Below are 23,016 nucleotides of genomic sequence, written 5' to 3' on the forward strand. Positions count from 1 at the left end.
GCTTTTTACTCAGAAATATACATTCACACAGACACATACACACGCACACATATAATCATCATCATCATCATTTTAGACCCACTTCTCAAATTAGCATAGACTGGATAGTTGTCATGGGGCAAATAAGAAGAACAAAGTTTGGTTTCTACTGTAGGATGCCTTTCTTAATGAACCATCAACACTAAAAGAGCTATCATGTTTTTGACAAGATTAAAATGTCCTCCTGATCCTTCACTGTCTTTGCTTATTTGCCAACTACTTGCCAGAATGTATTAAGTGCATTTTATCATGGCTCCAGCACTGGTATGTTACCATGTATTCCAAAGACTAAAGGCTTTACTATTTGAAATAAGAAGGTGGTAGAAAAGGAAATAATCAAAGAGGCAGAGCTAGAAGTAATGAAAGAGAAACACTAATGACAACTACATGCTTGGAGGAGAAACAGTGATGGCTAGCAGTATAAAGTATATGCATGTGTGTGTGTGTGTGCGTGTGCGCGCATGTATATGTGTATATATATATATATGTATATATATATATATATACATGTGCATGAGTTGTCAAAGAGACCATAAGTCAGGGAAAAGATGCACTCATATATCTGTCTGCAGAGTGAGTATATTATCTGAAATGTATAGTATTAAATATCCATCATGGCTGGTCTTACCAATTGGTTTTGCATAAAGAATACAATGGAGTGTTAGATAAAAAAACAATTATATAACTTTACACTCATCAGAGTTAGCCAATATGGAAGGGAATATGGTGACTGCTCTCTATTATCAGAGGTGAATTAGCACAACTGGTCAGTGGTTGCTATGAAAAAGGGGTCAGGGGATTAGTTTAGGAGTGATGTCCCTTGGTTGGGTATGGTGTGAAGCCGGCAAGAGTTATCTTGGAGTGGGGAAAGTGTGTATTATTAATGTGGTGTTCCTGTGAGGATGGGGTGTGCGGTATGTGTAGTGGTGTATACCACACACCCCATCCCCACAGGAGCACCACATTAATAATACACACTTTCCCCACTTCAACATAACTCTTGTCGGCTTCACAGCATACCCAACCAAAAGACATAACTCCTAAACTAATCTCCTAGTCACTTTTTCATTCCACCACCTTTTTCATAGCAACTGCTGACCGATTGTGCTAATCCACCTTTGACAATTGAATAGACACTTCCCTCGAACCAATAAATTCAACAAAACATTTAATAGACATACCCAGAGATTATCCTTTAGTTGTGCACCTAGTGTAAAAAAAGATGCTCAATTGGGGTAACACAACTTGTTCACTAAACAGCCACTGCAATATGGAAACAGTTGTTTATAAGGCAGAAGTAACAGCAACAGGACCCAATGGACAACTGAGTGTGCAGATGTATGTGGGGGCAACAGAAGGCCCCTTCAGAACCTGCTTTGATAACCACAAGTCCTCATTCAACATCCCAGAGAGATGTAACATCACAACTCTCGCCAAGCACATCTGGACTTTGAAAGAAATTGCCATGGAGTACAGCATAAAGTGGAAGATCCTAGAAAGATGCAAACCATACTTCAATAACAGCAGGAAGTGCAGATTATACTTGGCTGCAATGCCCGGATGTTTACCTGAATAGCATGAGAGAGGTGTTTAATCCTTGCTCACATAAAAGGAAGTACATTCTATCATACTTGTGCACCCCACCATGACTGCAACCACAGGTCACCTGCTTTGACCTTCCACCAATGCCCTTGAGCTCAGCAAAGAGTTTGACCAAAGCATACACTAAGGCACCCCTGTAACACAAGTACACACCCCTATAAGGTGGACAACTCACAAAATAAAATATCTTCACCCCACCCCAACACATACCCCTCCACACAAATTGTACCCCCACATATACACATTACACACTGCACACTAAGATAACCTCTTCCCCCATGACTTTATCCTTTACAGAAAGAAAACAGACCAATGAACACAGCTATATATACCTACATCCTCCTAAAAAAATTATGCATATGACACCGCTACACATACCACATACCTGCTAGACATAACACATACCCCATCCCCACAAGAGCACCACATTAATAATACACACTTTCATCACTCCAACATAACTCTTGCCGGTTTCACACCATACCCAACCAAGGGACATAACTTCTAAACTAATCCCCTGGTTCCTTTTTCATTCCACCACCTTTTTCACAGTAACCGCTGACCAGTTGTGCTAATCCACCTCTGATAATAGAGAGCAGACACCATATTTCCTTCCATATTGGCTAACTCTGATGAGTGTAAACTTACATAATCAGTTTGTTACCTAACACTCCATTGTATTATTTACACAAAACCAGTTGGTAAGACCATCCGTGATGGATATTTAATAGTATACATTTTGGATAATATATATATATATATATATATATATATATATATATATATATATAATAAAGTAACACAAAAATGGCATCTAAATTAGTGATGGCTGTTTCAGTAGAATTTTATTCAATTCAGTCATAAAAGATTACTTAATGTTTAACCATACTACCATCTTAAGGCATAATTCAGATGGTCAACCAGGGACATAACCTACTAAGTTCAACTGTTGGTGTTTTCAAGTTGTACATTCCACTTTATAGAAGAGAAAGTATGTGGGGTCTAAAATAGACAATTAACAAACAAATCGAAATCAAAAATGGAAATTGTAGTTGTGACTGATGCCAGTGCAGCCTGACTGGCTCCCATGCTGGTGGCACGTAATAAGCACCATTCATGTGTGGGTCATTGCCAGTGCGCCTAACTGGCTCCCCGTGCTGGTGGCATGTAAAAAGCACCATCCGAACGTGGTTGATGCCAGCACCCCCCAGCCTTAACTGGCTCCTGTACCATTAGCACATAAAAAGCACCATCCGAATGTGACTGATGCCAGTGCCACCTGACTGACTCCCATGCCAGTGGCACGTAAAAAGCAGCCACTACACTCTTGCAGTGGTTGGCATTAAGAAGGGCATCCAGCTGTAGAAACATTGCCAGATCATATTACAAAGAAATTAAACATGAAGAGAATGTTCATTTCTCTCATTCTCACAATGTTGTAAATTTAAAAGCACGAACCTTGGTCAATTGAATCAACATGAGTACATGTCTGGTACTTGTTTTATGAACCAACTCCTTTAAGATTTGAAACCATTTAATGTAAAGAGTCTAGTTTGGTGTTCTGCTATATTTGCCATAACACTGTGTTATAGTATTGACAAAAATATCCTTAATAAATCCACACATTTTGGGAGAATTTTAACTGTGTTGACAGAGATGCACCTATGCAAGATTTCATTATATAAATGTGATACGGGCATGTACATAATGTATATATATATATATATATATATATATATATATATATACACAGATGCACACAGATTCTCTCTCTCCTCTTCTCTGCCTCACTTTTACACACAAATGCACACGCACACACACACAAATACATAAAGTGTATATATATCAATGACTGTTTAATGAGGTTCATTGTAGACACTAAGTGAAACATTAAAAAGAATCTGTTACAGGGAAGGGGAAATTTTCATGTTTACTCATATTTCCAGATTCCAGTATCAGCAACTGATAAAACACCCATCAGAAACATTAAATAAAGTATCATTTTGTACAGAATCTAAAAAGCCACCTTGCCATATTTTCTCATTTTGGAACATTCAGATTTGTCAATCTTTACACCTTTTCTTCAATTTCAGTTTATTTGTTTTAGATGAAAGTATCTGCCAGGTGTAGAGTGTATGTGTGTGAGGGTACACACACACACATACATATACATACATACATATATATATATATATGTAGGCAAAAGATTATATTTTTTTGCATTGGCACAAGTTCACCCATTTGCAGGGCATGAGTATAACTTACATTACTGGTCCTTGTTTTATCAACCCTTGAAGAATAAAAGAGCTTACTGATTCTGGTAGAAACTGAACACAGATTGTAAAAGGATGTTTTGAAATATCACAAGTCATTTCTTCCACTACTATTTCTGTCATTCTATTACTATCATAACAATGATTTCTAACATATGTATGAAGCTATCAGTTTAGGTGTCGGGTCTAGTCAATTACATTGAATCTAGTTTATTACTAATACTTACTTTATCGACACTGGAAGGCTGAAAGACTAATAATAATGGCTTCTGATTTAGGTACAAATACAGAAATTTTAACACAAGAGCATTAATCAATTAACTTGACTGGTACTTTATTTTATTGACTTTGTAAGGATGAAAGGCACAGTAGCCTCGGTGGAATTTAAATTCAGAATGTGAAGAGCCAGAAGAAATGTTGGAAAGCATTGTCTGACACACTAATGATTCTGCCAGCTCACTGCCTTAACAACAACAGCAGCAATAGCAACAACAACAACACTGGCTTCACATTTTCGGGGGAGGGAGTAAGTCAATTACATCAACCCCAGTGATCAACTAGTGCTTATTTTACTGACTCCAAAAGAATGACCGACAAACTCAACCATGGCAGAATAATGATTAACTTGGAGGAAGTACATGGAATCAACCTCAATATTTGACTGATTCTTATTTTATTGGCTGCAAACGGATAAATATGTGAAATCAACTCCAGGAGAATTTCAACTCAGAATAAAATAGTTCACAGCTAAACAGTAATGTTTCCATCCAAAAATTATTATGAATCCCTTGATAATATATTTTACTATTTATTTTCTCAGAGAAAGGAAAAAAAGGAGAATACGTATATTTTTTGCAAGCACAATATTTAAAGCAAGTGTAAGATCATAAGCTCCACTGATGGTGGTAGCTGTTGCTATGATGAAAAGCTTTAGCGGCATCAACAATAGTAACACAAACAGTAACAGCTGTAGTAACAGTAGCATGAGCAAGAGCAGCAGTGATGCTTTTAAATAGATTTATACCAATATTTCCTTTTTACATGCATGTTTCAAAACAACCCCAACATCTTTCTGATAAACCACCAGAATTGTGAGAATGTCTTATTCTTTCTAATTTATGATTTTCTTTTCAAATTTAAGCCTGTGTCTTACACATTGTAAATGAACTATTTCTTCTTTCTTCCAAATACCTTTTCCTATACTCTTCCTATATTAAACCTGATGTATCTTTTACTTATATTCATACATTTGTTTTCATATTTATTTATCTGTATACTTAGTTATTTTTAATTTTTTCAATGGGAGGAGCTGCATCAGTCAGTATGAATTCAATATTGTTTCAGCTATCACAAATGACTAGAAATGAAGACTGGCTGGCTGCGTTATTATCTGTTAGTGTGTCTGTCAGCATGGCTGACTGGCTGGCTGAATATAGTGTGCATCTCACACATATCTCCCTCTCTCACTGTTAATTGTAAAAAGCAAAGCTAGCAGCTAAGCCACACAAGGACATGCCATAGCAAGTTCAAAGGATATTGTATTTTGCACACCCACGTACACTAACATATACACACACTGACACAAATATGCACACCAATGCAGAAACACAATTACACTCACTTGCACACACATGCATGTGCACACACACACATGTGCACGTGCACACACACACAAGCTCTCTAGTACCATTCACAACTAAGTTATCTGAGAACAGTACTGTCAAGTTTACTGTGACGCAAGCATTTCAGTTTTGTGATACTGGTCAAATATATTTACTTCTGTCTCCATGACAATATCAGAAATGGAATGGGGAACGGATATGAGGGCGTGGTAAGGAAGAGCGATAATCGATACAAGACACACTCAGGCATTATTATTATTACTACCACTACTATCCCCATTACTAGTACTATCAATTTAATAGTAGGACAACTGTTACTATTAACATTTTTATTACTACATTTACTGTTGTGTCTTACTAGTATGAGTATTATTATTGAAATGAGAATAACAGCAAGTGAATTCTTTATTGTTCTGCTTCACCATTTGTCTAATTTATGTAACAACCACTGAAACCACAGAAATTTCATTCACAAAACCTATCAAGGCTTTTGGACAGCCTTTTTTACAATTAGAATCAAACATCTTAGTTTTTAAAAGCTAATGAAATGGAAAAGAATTTAAAACCAAATCAAATCACTATCAGTCATATCAACATTTATTTACATCATATTATATACAACCATTACTTAAAAAATTTATTATTAAAATTGTTGGTTCTGTTGTGGGTGAAAAAGACAAACTTCTTGAGGCGATCATAAGTAATGATAAAGGTCAACCTAACAGTCTACTCCAGAGGGCATCCAGCCTGAAGACTATGGACAAATTACAGACATCCCTAGCTTGGCAGTACTAGGTAAATTTTTGTTCAAGATAATCTCTGACTGTGTCTTTTCTCTCTTTTTAGCTGGGGTAGCCATATATATCCTATACAGCTTGTTCCTGTCCCCTTGTCACATTTTAATCTTTCAACACCTGGCTTAAAGCCACTTTCCTCAATACAATACCTCATTCAGTCGAGGGGTTTTGTCTTGTGAGTTACTTGGTGACTTCACTAATGCAGGTGTGACAAAAAAAAAAAACACCTTGTACACTGTAAAGTTGCTATGTTAGGAAGGGCATCTACCCTTCCTAACCACCCCATGTCTCAAAGCACACACACAGAGCTATATATATGTATATATATATATATATATATATATATATATATATATATATATATATATATGTCTATCATCATCATTTATATATATGTATACTTACATATATGTATGTGTGTGTGTCTTTGTACCCCATCACTGCTTGACAACTGGTGTTGTCTTATTTCTTTACTACCTACAAGGGGCTAAACATAGAGGGGACAAACAAGGACAGACAAAGGGATTAAGTCGACCCCAGTGCGTAACTGGTACTTAATTTATCGACCCCGAAAGGATGAAAGGCAAAGTCGACCTCGGCGGAATTTGAACTCAGAACGTTACGGCAGACGAAATACTGCTAAGTATTTCGCCCGGCATGCTAACGTTTCTGTCAGCTCGCCACATGACAATAGTTATTTGTGACACATGTAGTAATGAAATGATGTCAACAGTGCTAGTAATGATGGCATTGCTGTTATTGAGGATGATGTTTGTGATGACAATGACAAGGAAAACAACAGAAATGTCATCAAATGAAATTATTAAAAAATAGGAGAGAGAGAGAGAGAGAAAGCTAAAAGATAAACAAGTGCCAGTTTGATCAGATGGTCAAATCCATATATAAGATATATTCTGATTAAATGCATGAGAAAATAATTCAACAAGAATTTTAATCTTTATTTTGCATGAATGAATGAAGACTTACATTACTGAATCAACAGAATAGATGAAAGCAGGAAATACATTGTAAAGCCATGAAGTCCATTGGAGCCAGAACCTGACAAGCTAGACGGTTGTAAAAAAATAACAAATGAACAGGGAGGAGAATACGAGGAAGTAGATGAGAAGAAATATTGGTAGAAAGTTTCTTTGCTGAAGAAAGAGGTTTCCTTTATCAGTTGTCTTTTTTTTCTCGATTTATTTCAAAATTTATTATTATTATTATTATTATTATTATTATTATTATTATTATTAAGGTGGTGAGCAGGCAGAATTATTAACATACTGGGCAAAATGCTTATCAGTATTTTGCCTGTCGCTAAGTTCTGAGTTCAAATTCTACTAAGGTTACCTTTGCCTTTCATCCTTTCAGGGTCGATAAAATAAGTACCAGTTGAACACTGGGGTTGGTGTAATCGACTCATCCTCACCTCCCTCAAGCTGTCCTTGTGGCAAAAATTTGAAATAATAATAATAATAATTATTATATAAGGCAGCGGGGTGGCAGAATTGTTAGCACGTTGGATGAAATGCTTAGTGGTATTTTGCTCATCTGAGTTCAAGTTCCGCTACGGTCAAATTTGCCTTTCATCCTTTTGGGGTTGATAAATTAAGTACTAGTGTTTCACTGAGGTTGATGTAACTGACTAGTCACCTGCCTGCCACCACACAAAGTAGAAAGGATTATTTTAATTATTATTATTACTATTCAACATCTGGTAGTTTCAGGCAAATTTCTATTCCATCACCTGCTACACCTCCATGTTGCTGGGATGTGTACAACATTGTGTGTTCTTTCTGGTTGTTGGGGAAGTGCAAACTCTTCCTGGTATTGTATTGCATCAGTTTGTTTTGTTATGGGGTCTGGTTGCAGTCTTTTGTTGTATTAGTGTTTGTACTGTGTGTTGTGTGTGTAATGCAAGTTGTGTTCTTCTGTCAGTACATGTAGAGTACATGTTATGGTGATTGTTTATTTTATTGGACATTTGCTATATAGAGTGTCTTGTGTTTGTGGATTGCTTTGTTTGGGTGGTATTCTTGAATTGATAGTGCCTTGTGCAGGATGTGGGCTGTGCTTAGCAGGGCTTTTTTCTGGATAGTGTGTAGTGTTGAGGGTCCAGGTATAACTTCTATGTTCCTGTTCATATGTTTTTTTATCATACCCAATGCTCTACTTATTACTGGTATTGTCTTCACCTTCATGATCCATATCTTGAATACTTCAATTTCAAGGTCTTTGTACTTTGACAATTTCTCTACTTCTTTTTGGGCAATATTTTTGTCAGAAGGGACTGCAATGTCTATCAGCAAGCAATTGTTTTTTTTTTCTTCAATCCTTGATTATTAAGTCTGGGAATTAGCTTATTTCTTTGTCAGTTTGAACAGGCATATCCCAGACGATTATGGCCTGGTTTTTGTCAAACATGTACCTTGTTTAACACATGCTTATACTATTTCTTGTTAGTTTTTATGTTGTAGTGTTGGCATATTTTCCAGTGGATATAACTACTTATTTGGTCATGATTGTATATATATTCAGATTTGGCAAGAACTGGACAACCAGAGGTGATTTGGTCAACTGTCTCATTGTGCTAGTTGTACATTCTACATTTCGTGTTAGGGCTTGTTTTCATTAGTTTGCTTTTATAGTTGTTTGTGGTTAGGCATTAGTCTTGTGCAGCAAGAATCAGTCTTTCCATTTCAGCTTTTAGTCCAAAGATTTTGAGTCATTGTTGGCTTTTACTTAGGTTCACTTCTTCTCTGTCAAACCTTGCAGGGTATTGGCCATGGAGTGATTTTTATTTCCATTTCTTCTTTAGTATATTTTGTAGTTCTCTTTTTGTGTTTTTGTCTCTTTGACCATTTCTGTTATGTTGTCATCTGAGATCAGTGTATCAGTGTAGTTTGTTTTTGTTTTGTATTTTGTTGCTTCCTTGTGTATAGAGAAAATCATTTTATTTTTCTCATGTTGCCTTATTACATGTAGTAGTCTTCCACTTTTTGTTTCTAAACACTTTTCTAGTCCAACTGTTTATTCTATAATAGTACTCTATCTGTGTCTGACTGTGCCCTTCTTCTGAGCAGGGTAGATATATTCTCTGTGTGTCTGCTTTGGGGTGGTGACTTCAGTATTCTGCTAACAGTTTTCTGGTTCTTCTAAGTTTCTCAATTCACTGATCTTCCAGTTTATTATGTTGAAGCTGTAATTTTAGACAGGTGTGGTTAGTATGTTTAACCGTATCTTATTTTTAACATTGAGTTCAGCATTTAATATTAGTCTAACACTTCTGTAATATTCTCTCCTAATTTTCTCTTTCATTTTTGTGTGTTGTATTTCAGCTATTTCGTCTATTCCTAGATATTTGTATGGGCGATTATGGTCTAATTCTCTGATTTCTGTGTCTGTGTCGAGTGCAGGGTTTTCAGTGCTGATATATTTGCCTCTTCTCAGTGTCACTTTGTCATATTTGCCCAGCCCCATGTTCATCCTGATGTCCTTACTGAAACTATGGACAATTTTTAAAAGGTTTTTCTGTTCCATGGTGCTTTTAGTGAAAATTTTTAAGTCATTATTATTATTATTATTATTATTATTATCATTATCATCATCATCATCATTATTATTGTTATGATGATTATTATTATTATCATTGCTGTTATTATTATTATTGTTATTGTTATTATTATTATTATTATTATTATTATTATTATCATTATTATTATTATTATTGTTGTTGTTGTTTTGATTCTTGCTGTTCTATTTACAGCTGCTCTTTACTTGAAAGCAGGCAATAACAAATCACCAGAGGTTTCAAGTAGTGCCTTCCCCTGTGACTCAAAGAGACAATATTCACCTAAGAATGCGAGCTGTACCCAACAATGCTGTCCTCTGGGTCACTTCAATCTTGACAGCAGCTCCAATATTCTTAATATGTTTTTCAGCTCTTGGAAACTGTTCCTAAAGCTCCAATTACCACCAGTGTCACCAATACTTTCCTCATGCCCCATAATTTTCCTATCTCATCCTGCAGTGGCTGGTATTTCTCACTCTTTTCTGTTGCCTTACATTTCACCCTCAAATCACCTGGTATTGCAACATCTATTATCTTTGCTTCTTTGTCATCTTTACGGCCCTCGTGGCACATAAAAGCACCCACTACACACTCGGTGTGGCTGGCGTTAGGAAGGGCATCCAGCTGTAGAAACTCTGCCAGATCAGATTGGAGCCTGGTGCAACCATCTGGCTCACCAGTCCTCAGTCAAACAGTCCAACCTATGCCAGCATGGAAAGCAGGACGTTAAACGTTGATGATGATGATGATGATATATATATATATATATACATATATATATATATATATCCAAATTAAATTTACAAAAATGGTTAAGTGGGATATATAACCTAAGCTGGTACTGTGCTTGCTCTAATTGCTGTAGATATGATATGCAATTAAATATGACCCTGATGAAGCAGCACTGATAATTTTACACCAAAGTGCACAATTTGCAGTGTGCTCTGCCTTGCAGCAAAAACATGCATAGGTCCTGACAAAGAAAAATGTGATTAAATGTGTAATAAAACTTGGATGTGTAAATCCCTGTTCTCCTGATATTTATTAATATATATATGCTTCATGGTGCAAAGTCCCCTCTCGATCCAAAATAATGTTGCGGTGGAACAATGTTGTTGACAGGGCTATTAGACAAAAGAAACAGGCTTGGAAAGACTGGAAGAATGGTGGTAGCAGGGAATTGTATCAGACTGCCAGAAGGGAAGCTAGGAGACAGGCTTATTTAGCCAGAGGGGAAGCAGATGAGAAAAAATTTGCCAATGTTCTGCGCTGTGAGGACCAAAGACTTGAGGTATTTTGTATTGCAAGACAGTGTGTGAGAGAGAATCGTGATGTCATAGGAGAGAAATGTGTCCGCATGGATGATGGTACACTTGCACTAAACGAGGCTGCAAAGAGAGAGGTTTGGAGATGCCATTATGAAAGGTTGCTTAATAAAGAGAATGAATGGGAGAAAGAGAGTCTGCCGTATGTCGACCCAACAGAGGGACCAGCTATCCGAGTTGACATGGAAAGGGTCATAGCCCAACTAATTAGGGAGAGAATCAGTTTAGATGAGATGCAGTTTGGGTTCGAATCAGGGAAAAACACCACTGATGCTATATTTCTGGCACTAACAGCATCGTCCCAGCGTGATCATTGTCATAGCAGCTGTCTGGCTTCCTTGCCGGTGGCACATAAATAGTACTATTTGAGCATGGTCATTACCAGCATCATCTTACTAGCACATGTGCCGGTGGCATGTGCAAAGACATTCAAGTGAGGTCATTGCCAGTGCCGCTGGACTGGCTCCTGTGCAGGTGGTATGTAAAAAACACCATTTGAGCATGGCCGTTGCCAGTACCGCCTGACTGGCCCTCGTGCCGGTGGCACATAAAAGCACCCGCTACACTCTTGCAGTTGTTGGCGTTAGGAAGGGCATCCAGCTGTAGAAACTCTGCCAGATCAGATTGGAGCCTGGCGCATCCATCTGGTTCGCCAGTTCTCAGTCAAATCATCCAACCCATGCTAGCATGGAAATCGGACATTAAATAATGATGATGATGATACATATGCACAACATGCTTCTTTCAGTTTCTATCTACTAAGTCAGCTTACACAGCTTTGGTTGGCCTGAGGCTATAAAAGACACTTGCCTAAGGTGCCAAGCAGTGGGCCTCAACCCAGAATCATGAGGTTGGGAAGCAAACTTCATACCACACAGCCAATTAATTTGGGAATATATATCTGTCATTTCTTTTTCCTCCTTCATTCATACATACAGCCATTTCCTCTTTCTCCCCCTCAATGATTCTTCCTGTTTTAGGTTAAATACATACACATCCAATCACATTAAGTCTCCTATAGTCATTCACATATGCACACAAATATTCTAAACATTTTGAAGGAGAGAGTAAGAGACTGACTCTCTCATTCACTTTCTCCTCCAAAAGAAGCAATTGAAACCACTGTTTATATATGAATCATCTCTCTTGCCAAATAAATATTTAAGTTGATCTGTTAATACTGAAGTTGTTGATAGATGAATTGAACACCAAGGAAATAGATTTTTAGTTGCCTTATTGTTTTAAAATTGGTCTGATTATTATTAAGAATACTTCTAGCACTATTACTGAAACTATTGTTACTTTTCTTATTTCTTTCCTTTTAACATCCACCATTATGCAACCTAACCACTTTGCAGTTTTCCTTAACATCTCCTGAAATTGCAATTGAAACAAAAATCCCACAGGAATAAAATACATGAAACAGGGATGGGGGTGGGAATATAAAACATATACCAAAAGACAAAAAAAACAACCTAGAAAGATTAAAAAAAACATGGAAAATGAAGACTATGATAAGATGAAAAGAGAGAGAGAGAGAGAGAGAAATGGATTTTATTTTGCACTCTATAATAAATAAATATAGAAAAGATCATGAATAAAAACTCAACTTACCAGTGCCATATTGATTTCGTTGGTGTCTGATTCAGGATATGGTGTATATATTGCCAATGCTACACAATTTGCAAAGATGGTCATGAGAATAAGAGCTTCAAAAGCTGTAGCAAAGAGTTAAGGAATTTTTGGAAACCAATGAAATGAATACAAGAAATTTTTTGAAAAGCAAAAACATACAGAAAATGGAATAATTTCAAAAAGGCAAAATAGATATAAAACATATCCAAAGAACATGGAGATATCAAGGAGATATCACAGGTACAGTCTAATTTATATACAACTAAAGTGCATACTGAAATAAATATCATCAAACACATTTTGTTATATCTTGCAAGGGTCATTATGCCACACAAGTTCATATCAAGAATCTTGCAAACCAAATACAAAAATCTGACATATCAATATATCCTTCCTCACAACTCCTATACCTTGTACATCATCCCCATTCTTTCTAATCTATTCACCTTATTCCCTCTCCAAAATGGTATTTCACATCTACTGCACCTACACCCTTTTTAAACACTCACTACATTCACCTTATAGGAAAGTTGTTATACACCATTAGGTGTACACCTGCTTTCCTATATTAAATTCTAAATAAACAACGAAACGCTGACTCCGAACTATCAACACAACAATATTTATTTATGGTGAAAATAGGCAGCAATTATTTGTGAAGCTCTGGTGCTGACATGTTAGAGAGCTCCGCTGTTGGACGTCTGCCATCTTCGCCGGCCGGCGAGAAAAGAGAAAGAATCAGGGCGCCAAACTTGGATATTGATGACTACACATGCGCACGAGACAAGGCGTTACTACAGGGCTCCCCTGCCAGTGCGGAACGCACGAAAATAGAAATTGGAGGAACGCCTGAGGCAGGATGGCTACTGAAAACCACCCACAAGATGTGGCACAAACACACACAAAGAAAAATCAAAGAAATGAATGTACACTTGTGAGATACATGCATGCAATGTTTCTGAAAGGAAAGAAAATATATGAGTGCACAAGTGTGTGTGTGAGAGAGAAAAAACACAGAACATAGTAAAAGTGTCTGTAGAGAAAAAATCCAGTTCGTATAAGAGTTACACAAGATTATAGCATGTCCATACGCAGGAAGTTGTGGTCAAAGGAGCAGAGCTGTAGTTGAGCGTCAATGCTGGGACTTGTGTTACCTGGTACGGAATATCCTATAAAAGTTACACAAGGAGATTTAGAATGCTAATACGCAGGAAGTCGTGGTCAGTGAGCAGAGCTGTAGTTGAGCGTCGGATGCTAGTTGAGACCTGTTACCTGGTACTGAATATTCTAGTTGGTTAGTTCTGACTGCTGTCCGTGAGTGGATACTCCACTCATACAGTGAAGATAAAACCGAGTGTGTTGATATTGGTGTGTCCCTGGTGGTGGGGTTGCTGGCGCACGGCATTGTGGTAGACAGTACATTGGTGGTGAAGACGTCGGCGCTGGAACTGGCTATAGCTGTGTTCTGTATGTGTGTGGTGATAATGATGTCATGTTGACGCTGTTGGCGACGTCGGGGCGATGCTTGTAGTTCGTCGTGGTTGTTGATGGCGACGGCGGTGTATAGTCGTAGCTGGAGATGCTGTTGATGGAGTCGCTGTAAACTGGCTGTTGAAATGAGGTCCGTAGATCTTTTTAGCTCGGGGTACCAATTGTAGTATTGATTGGTCGCAGTTCAGATTCCGTGGCTGCAGTTGTTCTTTTAGTTGTGTCACCAGTTATAGGAAATCTCTGGGCTGCGTTTGTTCTTGAGTTGGGTAGCTGTTCGAAATGCCGTATTTACTTATGTCAGCAGCGGCAGTGTAGTATTATCGGTTGGTAGGTCAGAATCCTCGGCTGCATTGTTCTTACTCGGGGTCACCAATTATAGGAAAGTTGTTATACACCATTAGGTGTACACCTGCTTTCCTATATTAAATTCTAAATAAACAACGAAACGCTGACTCTGAACTATCAACACAACAATATTTATTTATGGTGAAAATAGGCAGCAGTTATTTGTGAAGCTCTGGTGCTGACATGTTAGAGAGCTCTGCTGTTGGACGTCTGCCATCGTCGCCGGCCGGCGAGAAAAGAGAAAGAATCAGGGCGCCAAACTTGGATATTGATGACTACGCATGCGCACGAGACAAGGCGTTACTACAACCTCTACTACCTTCTCTAAACCATTTGTTACTCTCTTCTCACACTCTTATGCCCCCTGCCCCACCCTCTTGATCCAGTCCCCTTGTCCTTCCTTATGTTCACCTTGTACCTTGAAGGTTCACTCTTGTACCCTACCACTACCATCTTTCTTTTTCTCAGTGACTGTCACCCACTCCTATATAATGTCGGGTAGCCATGTATCTCCTACATTTGGCCTTGTTCACTCACATACTTTAGCCCCTCAACAGCTGGTATAAAGGTGTCTCCCTTTTCTCACGTACTGCATATTTCCAAAGGTCCTGGTCACTAGTCATTGCCTCAGTGAGGCCTAAAGTTTGAAGGTCTTGCCTCACCACTTCATCCCAGGTCTTCCTGGGCCTACCTCTTCCACAGGTTCCCTCAACTGCCAGGGCGTGGCACTTTTTCACACAGCTATCCTCGTCCATTCTTGCCAATGAGATGAATAAAGAGGAGTACTATTATACACTACATAGACACCTGTATATTGTGAACATAACTAAAAACCTGCTGCTTTCAATAATTTTAATGCAAGAGTGGGTAAGAATTGCCAAACATAGGTGGTTTTGAAAAGGCAATCTAACTCCAATGGACAACTTCTAAATACGATCTGGCCATGACAAACAGTGTATTGGCAGCATATCAAAAAAAGCTGAAGAGCTTTCAGTTGTGGTAACTATGATCTGTAGTAAACATTTCTTGGCGAGACCACAAGTCCAACCAGGAGGTCCTGCTGCATGCAAATATGCCTAATGTTGAATCTATCATTTGGCAGGAATGTTATATTCAGTGGGGCATATGATCTGAATGAAGGACACTAGGATCCCCAAGGCTATGCTCTAACTCTCTTTCTCTCTATCTCTTTATATATATATGTATTAAAGAGAGAGAGGGGGGGAGAGGGAAAGATATAGATAGAAAGAGAAAGTGAAAGAAAGAGAGAATGAGATGCATACAAATTGGGTATATAAAAACATTAAAACACAGTCAGATAAATAGGTAATAAAATAAAAGAGAATCCAGTTCTGACTGGATGGGTGGAGTAATTGGTAGATAAATATCTAGATAAAGATCCGGAAGAAAATGCAAAAGCATTCTCAAGCAACATGAAGAATGTTTAATTCCCTTTCCACAAAGACAACAAGCCACTAAAAAAAAAAGGCATAAGAAGACAAAAGAAAGTTAGAGATGTCTAGCTAGTTTTCAATTGATGTGGAAGCTAACTGAAGTTACATCTGAATATATAACAACAAATTTAAATAAATAGCAAGGTATCAAGCCCTCTATGTCACAAGTTTTTGTACACACAACATATCCACTAGTAACATAAAATTTTGTTGCAATGATTTTTAATGTTTTTTTTATTCTTGTAATATCTTTTGTTCCCTTCTTTTCTTTCTAGCTTACACAATTTTTGTTTATTTCTAAGAGCTCATGAAAGAAAACAATGTACAACTAAGTAAATATTGAAAACATTAAAAATATTATATAAGTCGGCAAAGAATAATAACTTGCAGAGAATCCTTGGGCAGTATCTGTAAGTTGCAGTTTATAAAAGATTTGTTTACAAATGTACAGGTGCAGGAGGAAGATCTAGTTAGTACAGCAACTTAAACACACATTTGGGACAAGTCCATCTTATAGAAGGAAGCTGAACATATATAACCAATATTCATAGTTGTTTACTAAAGGTTATTAAGACATATTTTCTCTGAAATTCTTGAAGAAAATAGGAAAACTGTAATGAAGAAAAAAAAGGGGGAAAATAACCCAGATCATAGATTGAGCAACTAGAAATAGCAATCATATCTTTCTCAAATAATACCCTATTACCTTTAAAAAAAGAGAGGCACATGTTCTATGAATGAAGAAAAGGGCATAATGGTTACAGCTTTAGAACCTTTGATCCTAGGTCACTTCAATTGTGGCATAGAAATATCATAGAAATATACTTCAAGTATGAATGTCTCATCTGGTTATAAAGAATTTATATGTCAAGTATGAAAGTCCCATCATTTTATAAAGATGATTGTGCATCAGTATGTATCTATGTGACAAAAAAGCTCCCCTTTTCATCATCATCTCTCAGTAAGTAAAGCTACAGAGGTTTTAAACAGTAATATTTTCAAGAACAAAATGATTTTATCAACATGTTGAAAACTGGAATTGACCCAGAGACCTTCAAATCTTCATGCAACACTCTCTCTCAATCAAGCCATTACAGCTATTTGCAAATGTCTTTCTAATTAATCAAAATATATTGTAGTTATTAAAAAGAGAATATTTGTTATAACATATCAAAATACATTAAACAATGGGTAAACAACAAATTCATTCCAAATAAAAATGTAAATTAAAATGTAATAGTTTTGCTTTGTTTCATACAGCTTTACACTTTTCTTTTACATGTTTCAGTTTTGTCTGAAATCTATATATTTATATAAAGAAGAAGATTGACATATTGCAGCTACAATAAAGACTCTTCTTTAATCCCCTGTATACAGGTGTTGAGAAGCTAAAGTATGATAGCAGGACAGGTACAGGTGTTTTGCTATAAAGAAGAAATATGGATACCCAATATTACATAAGGGTGGATGGGAGTAACTGGAAAAAAGACAATGATAATGGAGATTAGGTGTCAGAGCCTACTTCCAAGATACAAGAAGGTGAATATAAAAGAGGATATGCACAAAGAATGAGGAAGGGTGAATGGATAAGTTCATTAGAGTGTGAGAGGAAAATAACAAATGGGTGTAAAGGTGAATGCAGTGAAAGGAATAAAGGTGGGGGTACAGTGGATGGTAAATATCAGTACAGGGAGAAAGTGAAAGAAATATGAATGGCTCAGGAAAGAGGAAGTAAGTGGCAGTATAGGAAGGGAGGAGAGCAGCCATATAATAAACTTGTGAGAGAGATCAGAAGATATGGTACTGATGTGCAGAGTGGGAGAGTAGAGTGGAGAGGTTGTCAATGGCAGATATGACAGGGTGATAAGAATGATTCAGTAGTTACATAACCTGGTGAAAAAGCAGTTAAAACAGTCATAAACTACAACCTTAAACAAAAGCTAAATCAAACAATATAGTTTCTAATATACAAATGATAGGATTGCCATGAATGAAATGCCTTTCTTTAGTTTTCCAGCTATGACTGATCTGGAACTACATGACAACACCAAAGTTTATTTTGAGCTAAGAAGAGAAGGCTTTCGCATATGCACACAACCTGCTGGTATAGTAATCAATTGCTCCTCAGTTCATTCCCTACCACCATAAATTAGGAAAGAATCCATGGGAAAATTTAATCTCCTATATACAAACATGGTGTATATTTTTAAAATAGTTTATTTTGCTTTTACATTCATTTTTCCATGCTAGCATGATTAGACAAATATGGTAGTGAAACATTGTTTTATAATCAGGTACTCTTCTTGATGCTAACCCTTGATGCTAAAGGAGCTCTTATTCTATACAGCTTTGAAAGCACAAAGTGAGTGAACAAATTATTGACAGGACAAATGCCAAACACCACCACCTGAATGGCTTTTGAATAAGTGATCACAGATGTAAACAAACATACAAGTATGTGTGTGTGTGTGTATATATATAGATATGTGTGTGTGTATATATATATATATATATCATCATCATCATCATCGTTTAATGTCTGCTTTCCATGCTAGCATGGGTTGGACGATTTGACTGAGGACTGGTGAACCAGATGGCTGCACCAGGCTCCAATCTGATCTGCCAGAGTTTCTACAGCTGGATGCCCTTCCTAACACCAACCACTCCAAGAGTGTAGTGCGTGCTTTTATGTGCCACCGACATAAGCGTCAGTCAGGCGGTACTGGCAACGGCAATGCTCAAAATGGTGTTTTTTACATGCCACCTGCACAGGAGCCAGTCCAGCAGCACTGGCAATGTCCTCACTTGAATGTTTTCTACCGTGCCACCGGCACAAGTACCAGTAAGGCGACGCTGGTAACGATCACACTCAAATGGTGCTATTTACGTGCCACTGGCACAGAAGCCAGACAGCTGCTCTGGCAATGATCATGCTTGGACGGTGCTGTTAGTGCTCCACTGGCATCATCATCATCATCATCATCATCGTCGTTTAACGTCTGCTTTCCATGCTAGCATGGGTTGGACGATTTGACTGAGGACTGGTGGACCAGGAGGTGATATATATATATATATATTCATACACACACACACATGACAGGCTTCTGTTCAGTTTCTGTCCCCAAAAATCCATTGACAAGGCTTTAGTTAGCTATGAGCTATAACAGAAGACATGTGCTTAAGGTGTTGTGCAGTGGGAATGAAACCAAAATTATATAGTTGAAAGCTAATTTCTCATCACATAGCCTTGAGGACATTGAAAACTTCTCTTGATAAAATGTAATCACTACAATCTGTAAACTGGTTGGTGTTAGGAAAGACATCCAGCCATACAATCCATACCAAAATGAAATGTGCAAGCAAGCATGGTTAGTGGACATATCTAGAGGGTAGTAACTTCAAATAGGAACTGACTTAAAATGAGATGCCCAGTCTAACCCTTTTCAGCATGGAAAGCAAATGGTGATGATGATGATGATGATAAAGAGGTGTAGGAAATGAAAGGAATGATATTTTCATCAACAAAGATATATAAACATGTTTATTTTCAGTCTTATATCCTGCTAGGTTCAAAGAGAATTGTAATGTTTCCATTCTGCCAAACCACAGTGGTTGCATTGTTGTGGTGGATAAACTTGGTGTTTTGAGGAACAAGGGGAGAATCACTATTAACTGTATCCACAAATCCAAGGAAAAGAAAACAAAATTCAACGAATTCAATCTATAAATCTTCTTTTTAACTGTTCTACCTCCAATTTTCCAAGCTTGTGTCATTGGAGAAATAGTTTTTATAATTGAATGCTCTTCTTATCACAACTAAACTCTTAAAGCTGGCAAATTGGAACAAGTTAACATGTATCCAGCTTGTATGAACAACAAGTACCAACAGGTGAGCACAGACCCAGGTGTCTGATCCAAATCTTTGCGATAGAGTGAAGATTTTAAATGGTATTGTCATTCTTGTTGTTTAGCTTTAGTTCATCCCTGATTTGAGTTCACCTTTGACCAAATGAAATCCAACCATGACTATAGTTTTTCTTTTTCAAGATAAAGATATAGTAATTCTAAGATAACATTATCTAATATGTCTATTCTTTATTTAAGATGGCAGGGAGTTTATATTGAAAGAAATTTGGCTGCTATTTTTAGCAGGCTCATTGATCATGAAAAGGGTCTCTCATCATTGATGTTGATGGACCACATACTGGTGCTAAACCAGGCAATGTATATGATTACATAGACTGGGATATTCTGTTTCCTGGAACTTAAAATTATAAACAAGAAATTCAAAAGAAAGAAGTGAGAGAAGCAGAGCTAAATGTATGAATACAAATAAACTGTTTCGGTGTATTAATAGAATTTTACAAACAAATTTATACTGTTTGTATACACCATTATCAAAAGCAATCAATTGATATGAAGAGACAAGCAAAACTGTGCGTTAGTGTTAAGGAATGGTAAATAAACATATACCAAGATTCACTGACATAAAGCCAAGTGTAGACAGACTTGCCAATCAAGAAGCTATCCCGTTCCTTGTAAAATTTTCAAAGAGAATGTATACATTTTATTATCTTTGGCTATTAATATATGTAACTGTTCTGGATGAGTAGGAAAAATGTTGGATTCAGTTTGAAAATATCTGACTAATATCAACTGTTTGGTTAGAAACTTCCGCAGTGCATTTCTAGGATACTCGGTTTTACCCAAGAGTTTTTGTTTACTATCTTCAAATTATTTTTACCTGTTGAGGATTGAATCTTAGATCTGTTAAGCACAACCTCATACCAATACTACTGGTATGAAGATCAAAAGATTTGTCTAGAAGTCACTAAGAGTTTATCAAATATCATTAATGCTAAGTGCTAAATGTTATTTTTATAACAGTTTGGAGCTACACAGAAAATAAAAAACAATCATCAAATAACTGAATCAAAATCCAGTAACTGCAAGTTCCATGATCTATAAAGTATTACAAAAGATTTCTATAAAATACCCACTACTTTAAATAAAAACAGTCTGCACTGATAAAGCTACTTGCCAACAAGACCTTTGACACAAAAAGGGCACATTTTGAAGAAACAAACACTTCATTGTGGTACATATGCACCATGAAGCAGAAAATAAAATTTAAATATACAATGATCCTACTCGAACGCAAAGGTCTGGCTGCAAAGATATGAATCTGAAAACAACAGAGCATCAAAACAGTGATCTTGAGTCACTCTGCACTAGTCTATGCCTCACCATTGTATAACCAAGCCAGATCTGTTAGAAATAGCTGTTAAACTTTCCTTGAATAATGTCTTACTGTCTTTAAAAATTGTGAAAATGCATTGGATAATGTAATCCTAGATACACTGTGTCTGAAGAAAAAGACTGGATAGGTCAAAGCTGAATGTCATGAGTCTCCTGGATCAGAGTTAAATAAAGTCTAAACAATAACCAAATGAAGATATTAAGAATAGTTTGAATATCTGGAACTCCATTTGTTTGTGAAAGAATCTATAAAGTTGATACAAAATTCTTAAAAATCACAAATGAAATTATCAGAGGGGAAGGAATTGTAAACATGTACAGTAAAAACAAGTAGAATGTTGTTACATGATCAACAGTTCAACTGTACCTTAACGACAACCCTGCTATGATAACCTTAGAAATACGACTGCTAACAAGTCCAAAAGATCCAGAACAAATAAATGGAGAAAAAAGGTTGTATAGCAGCTAAAACCTGAACAACATAGCTTAAGTTTTATAAAGATTTTATAGCCTAGTCATTTCCCTTAGCAAGCATTATAAGAGTAATAATTTCTACATCAAACAAAACAGAGTTTATCAATCATTTATTCTGCAGATATACTGCAATCCACCACTCTTGCAGGTAAATGAGAATGCATTCTTACATGAATGCATTCATACATGCTGACATGTGGACATACTCTCACATACAATTTTGTTAAGGCCTGTTTGAAGATTGGCATAAGAAACTTGGAGTAATGATTTGTGAAATTTCAGCTTCCATTATATATACATATACAGTAATCACTCACCACATCGTGGTTCACCTATCGCGCCCTCAGTACATTGTGGATTTTTCAGGCTAATATATATAAATTTATATTGTGGACTTCTCAGTATATCATGGGTTTCTGCGGTTGATAAGTATTTATATTTTTTAAGATTTTAATTATTTCTGTGGTAAAATAAACATTTTCACACCTACAAATTGATGAAATAATAAGTAAAAATACAGTACAGTACTGCACTGTATAACACATTAATTAAAATATATTAAAAGAAAATACATAGTGTACTGTAGATGAGTAAACAAAGAATCGCACATACTGTTTGGAAATTGAAACTTGGGAGGCAAGTGTGTGGTGTTGTTTTACTTTTGTGTGTAAAATTGTGAGTTTATCGCAAGTCCTATAAAGTTACCCAAATGTTGTGCACCTTCTAAGGCTTCTGGCAATGAACCCAAGTGCCAGAGGAAGATGCTTACTATAGCAGAGAAGGTGAGACTCCTTGACATGCTTAAGGAAGGGAGAAGGTATGCAGCCTATCACTAGAACATCTCTCAATTCTAGCAAAAGAACTTCAGAGAATGATGGAGGACTCAGATGGCCAGATGATTCTTGCATTGCAGTTTAGAAATGCAATTGACAGAGCCATGGAAGTTTATAAAAACCTCCTTACACAGAAGAAAAGGCAGTGTCAGCAACTGCCCATCACTATGTTCCTCATCTGCAAAAAAAGAGAAGACACAGGTGCTCCCAAGTGTGTGGGGAGAGTTTATAAAAGCTTATATATATAAAAATAATAAAATAGATATATACAAATTATAAAAATGATAAAAAAA

General features: G+C 36.7%; 1 protein-coding gene across 2 annotated transcripts in view; it reads right to left on the reverse strand.

Moving 5' to 3' along the window:
- LOC106872359 (muscle calcium channel subunit alpha-1-like) overlaps positions 1-23,016 on the reverse strand; it is a 437,934-nt gene that overhangs the window by 274,913 nt on the left and 140,005 nt on the right. For both annotated transcript variants that reach the window (XM_089348768.1, XM_089348769.1), the window contains exon 3: positions 12,847-12,951. In XM_089348768.1, the coding sequence (XP_089204894.1) occupies positions 12,847-12,951 (105 nt within the window). The remainder of the gene's footprint in view (positions 1-12,846; positions 12,952-23,016) is intronic.

Source organism: Octopus bimaculoides, chromosome 3 (genome assembly GCF_046866305.1).
Source record: "Octopus bimaculoides isolate indiv1 chromosome 3, ASM4686630v1, whole genome shotgun sequence".
Classification (NCBI taxonomy): domain Eukaryota; kingdom Metazoa; phylum Mollusca; class Cephalopoda; order Octopoda; family Octopodidae; genus Octopus; species Octopus bimaculoides.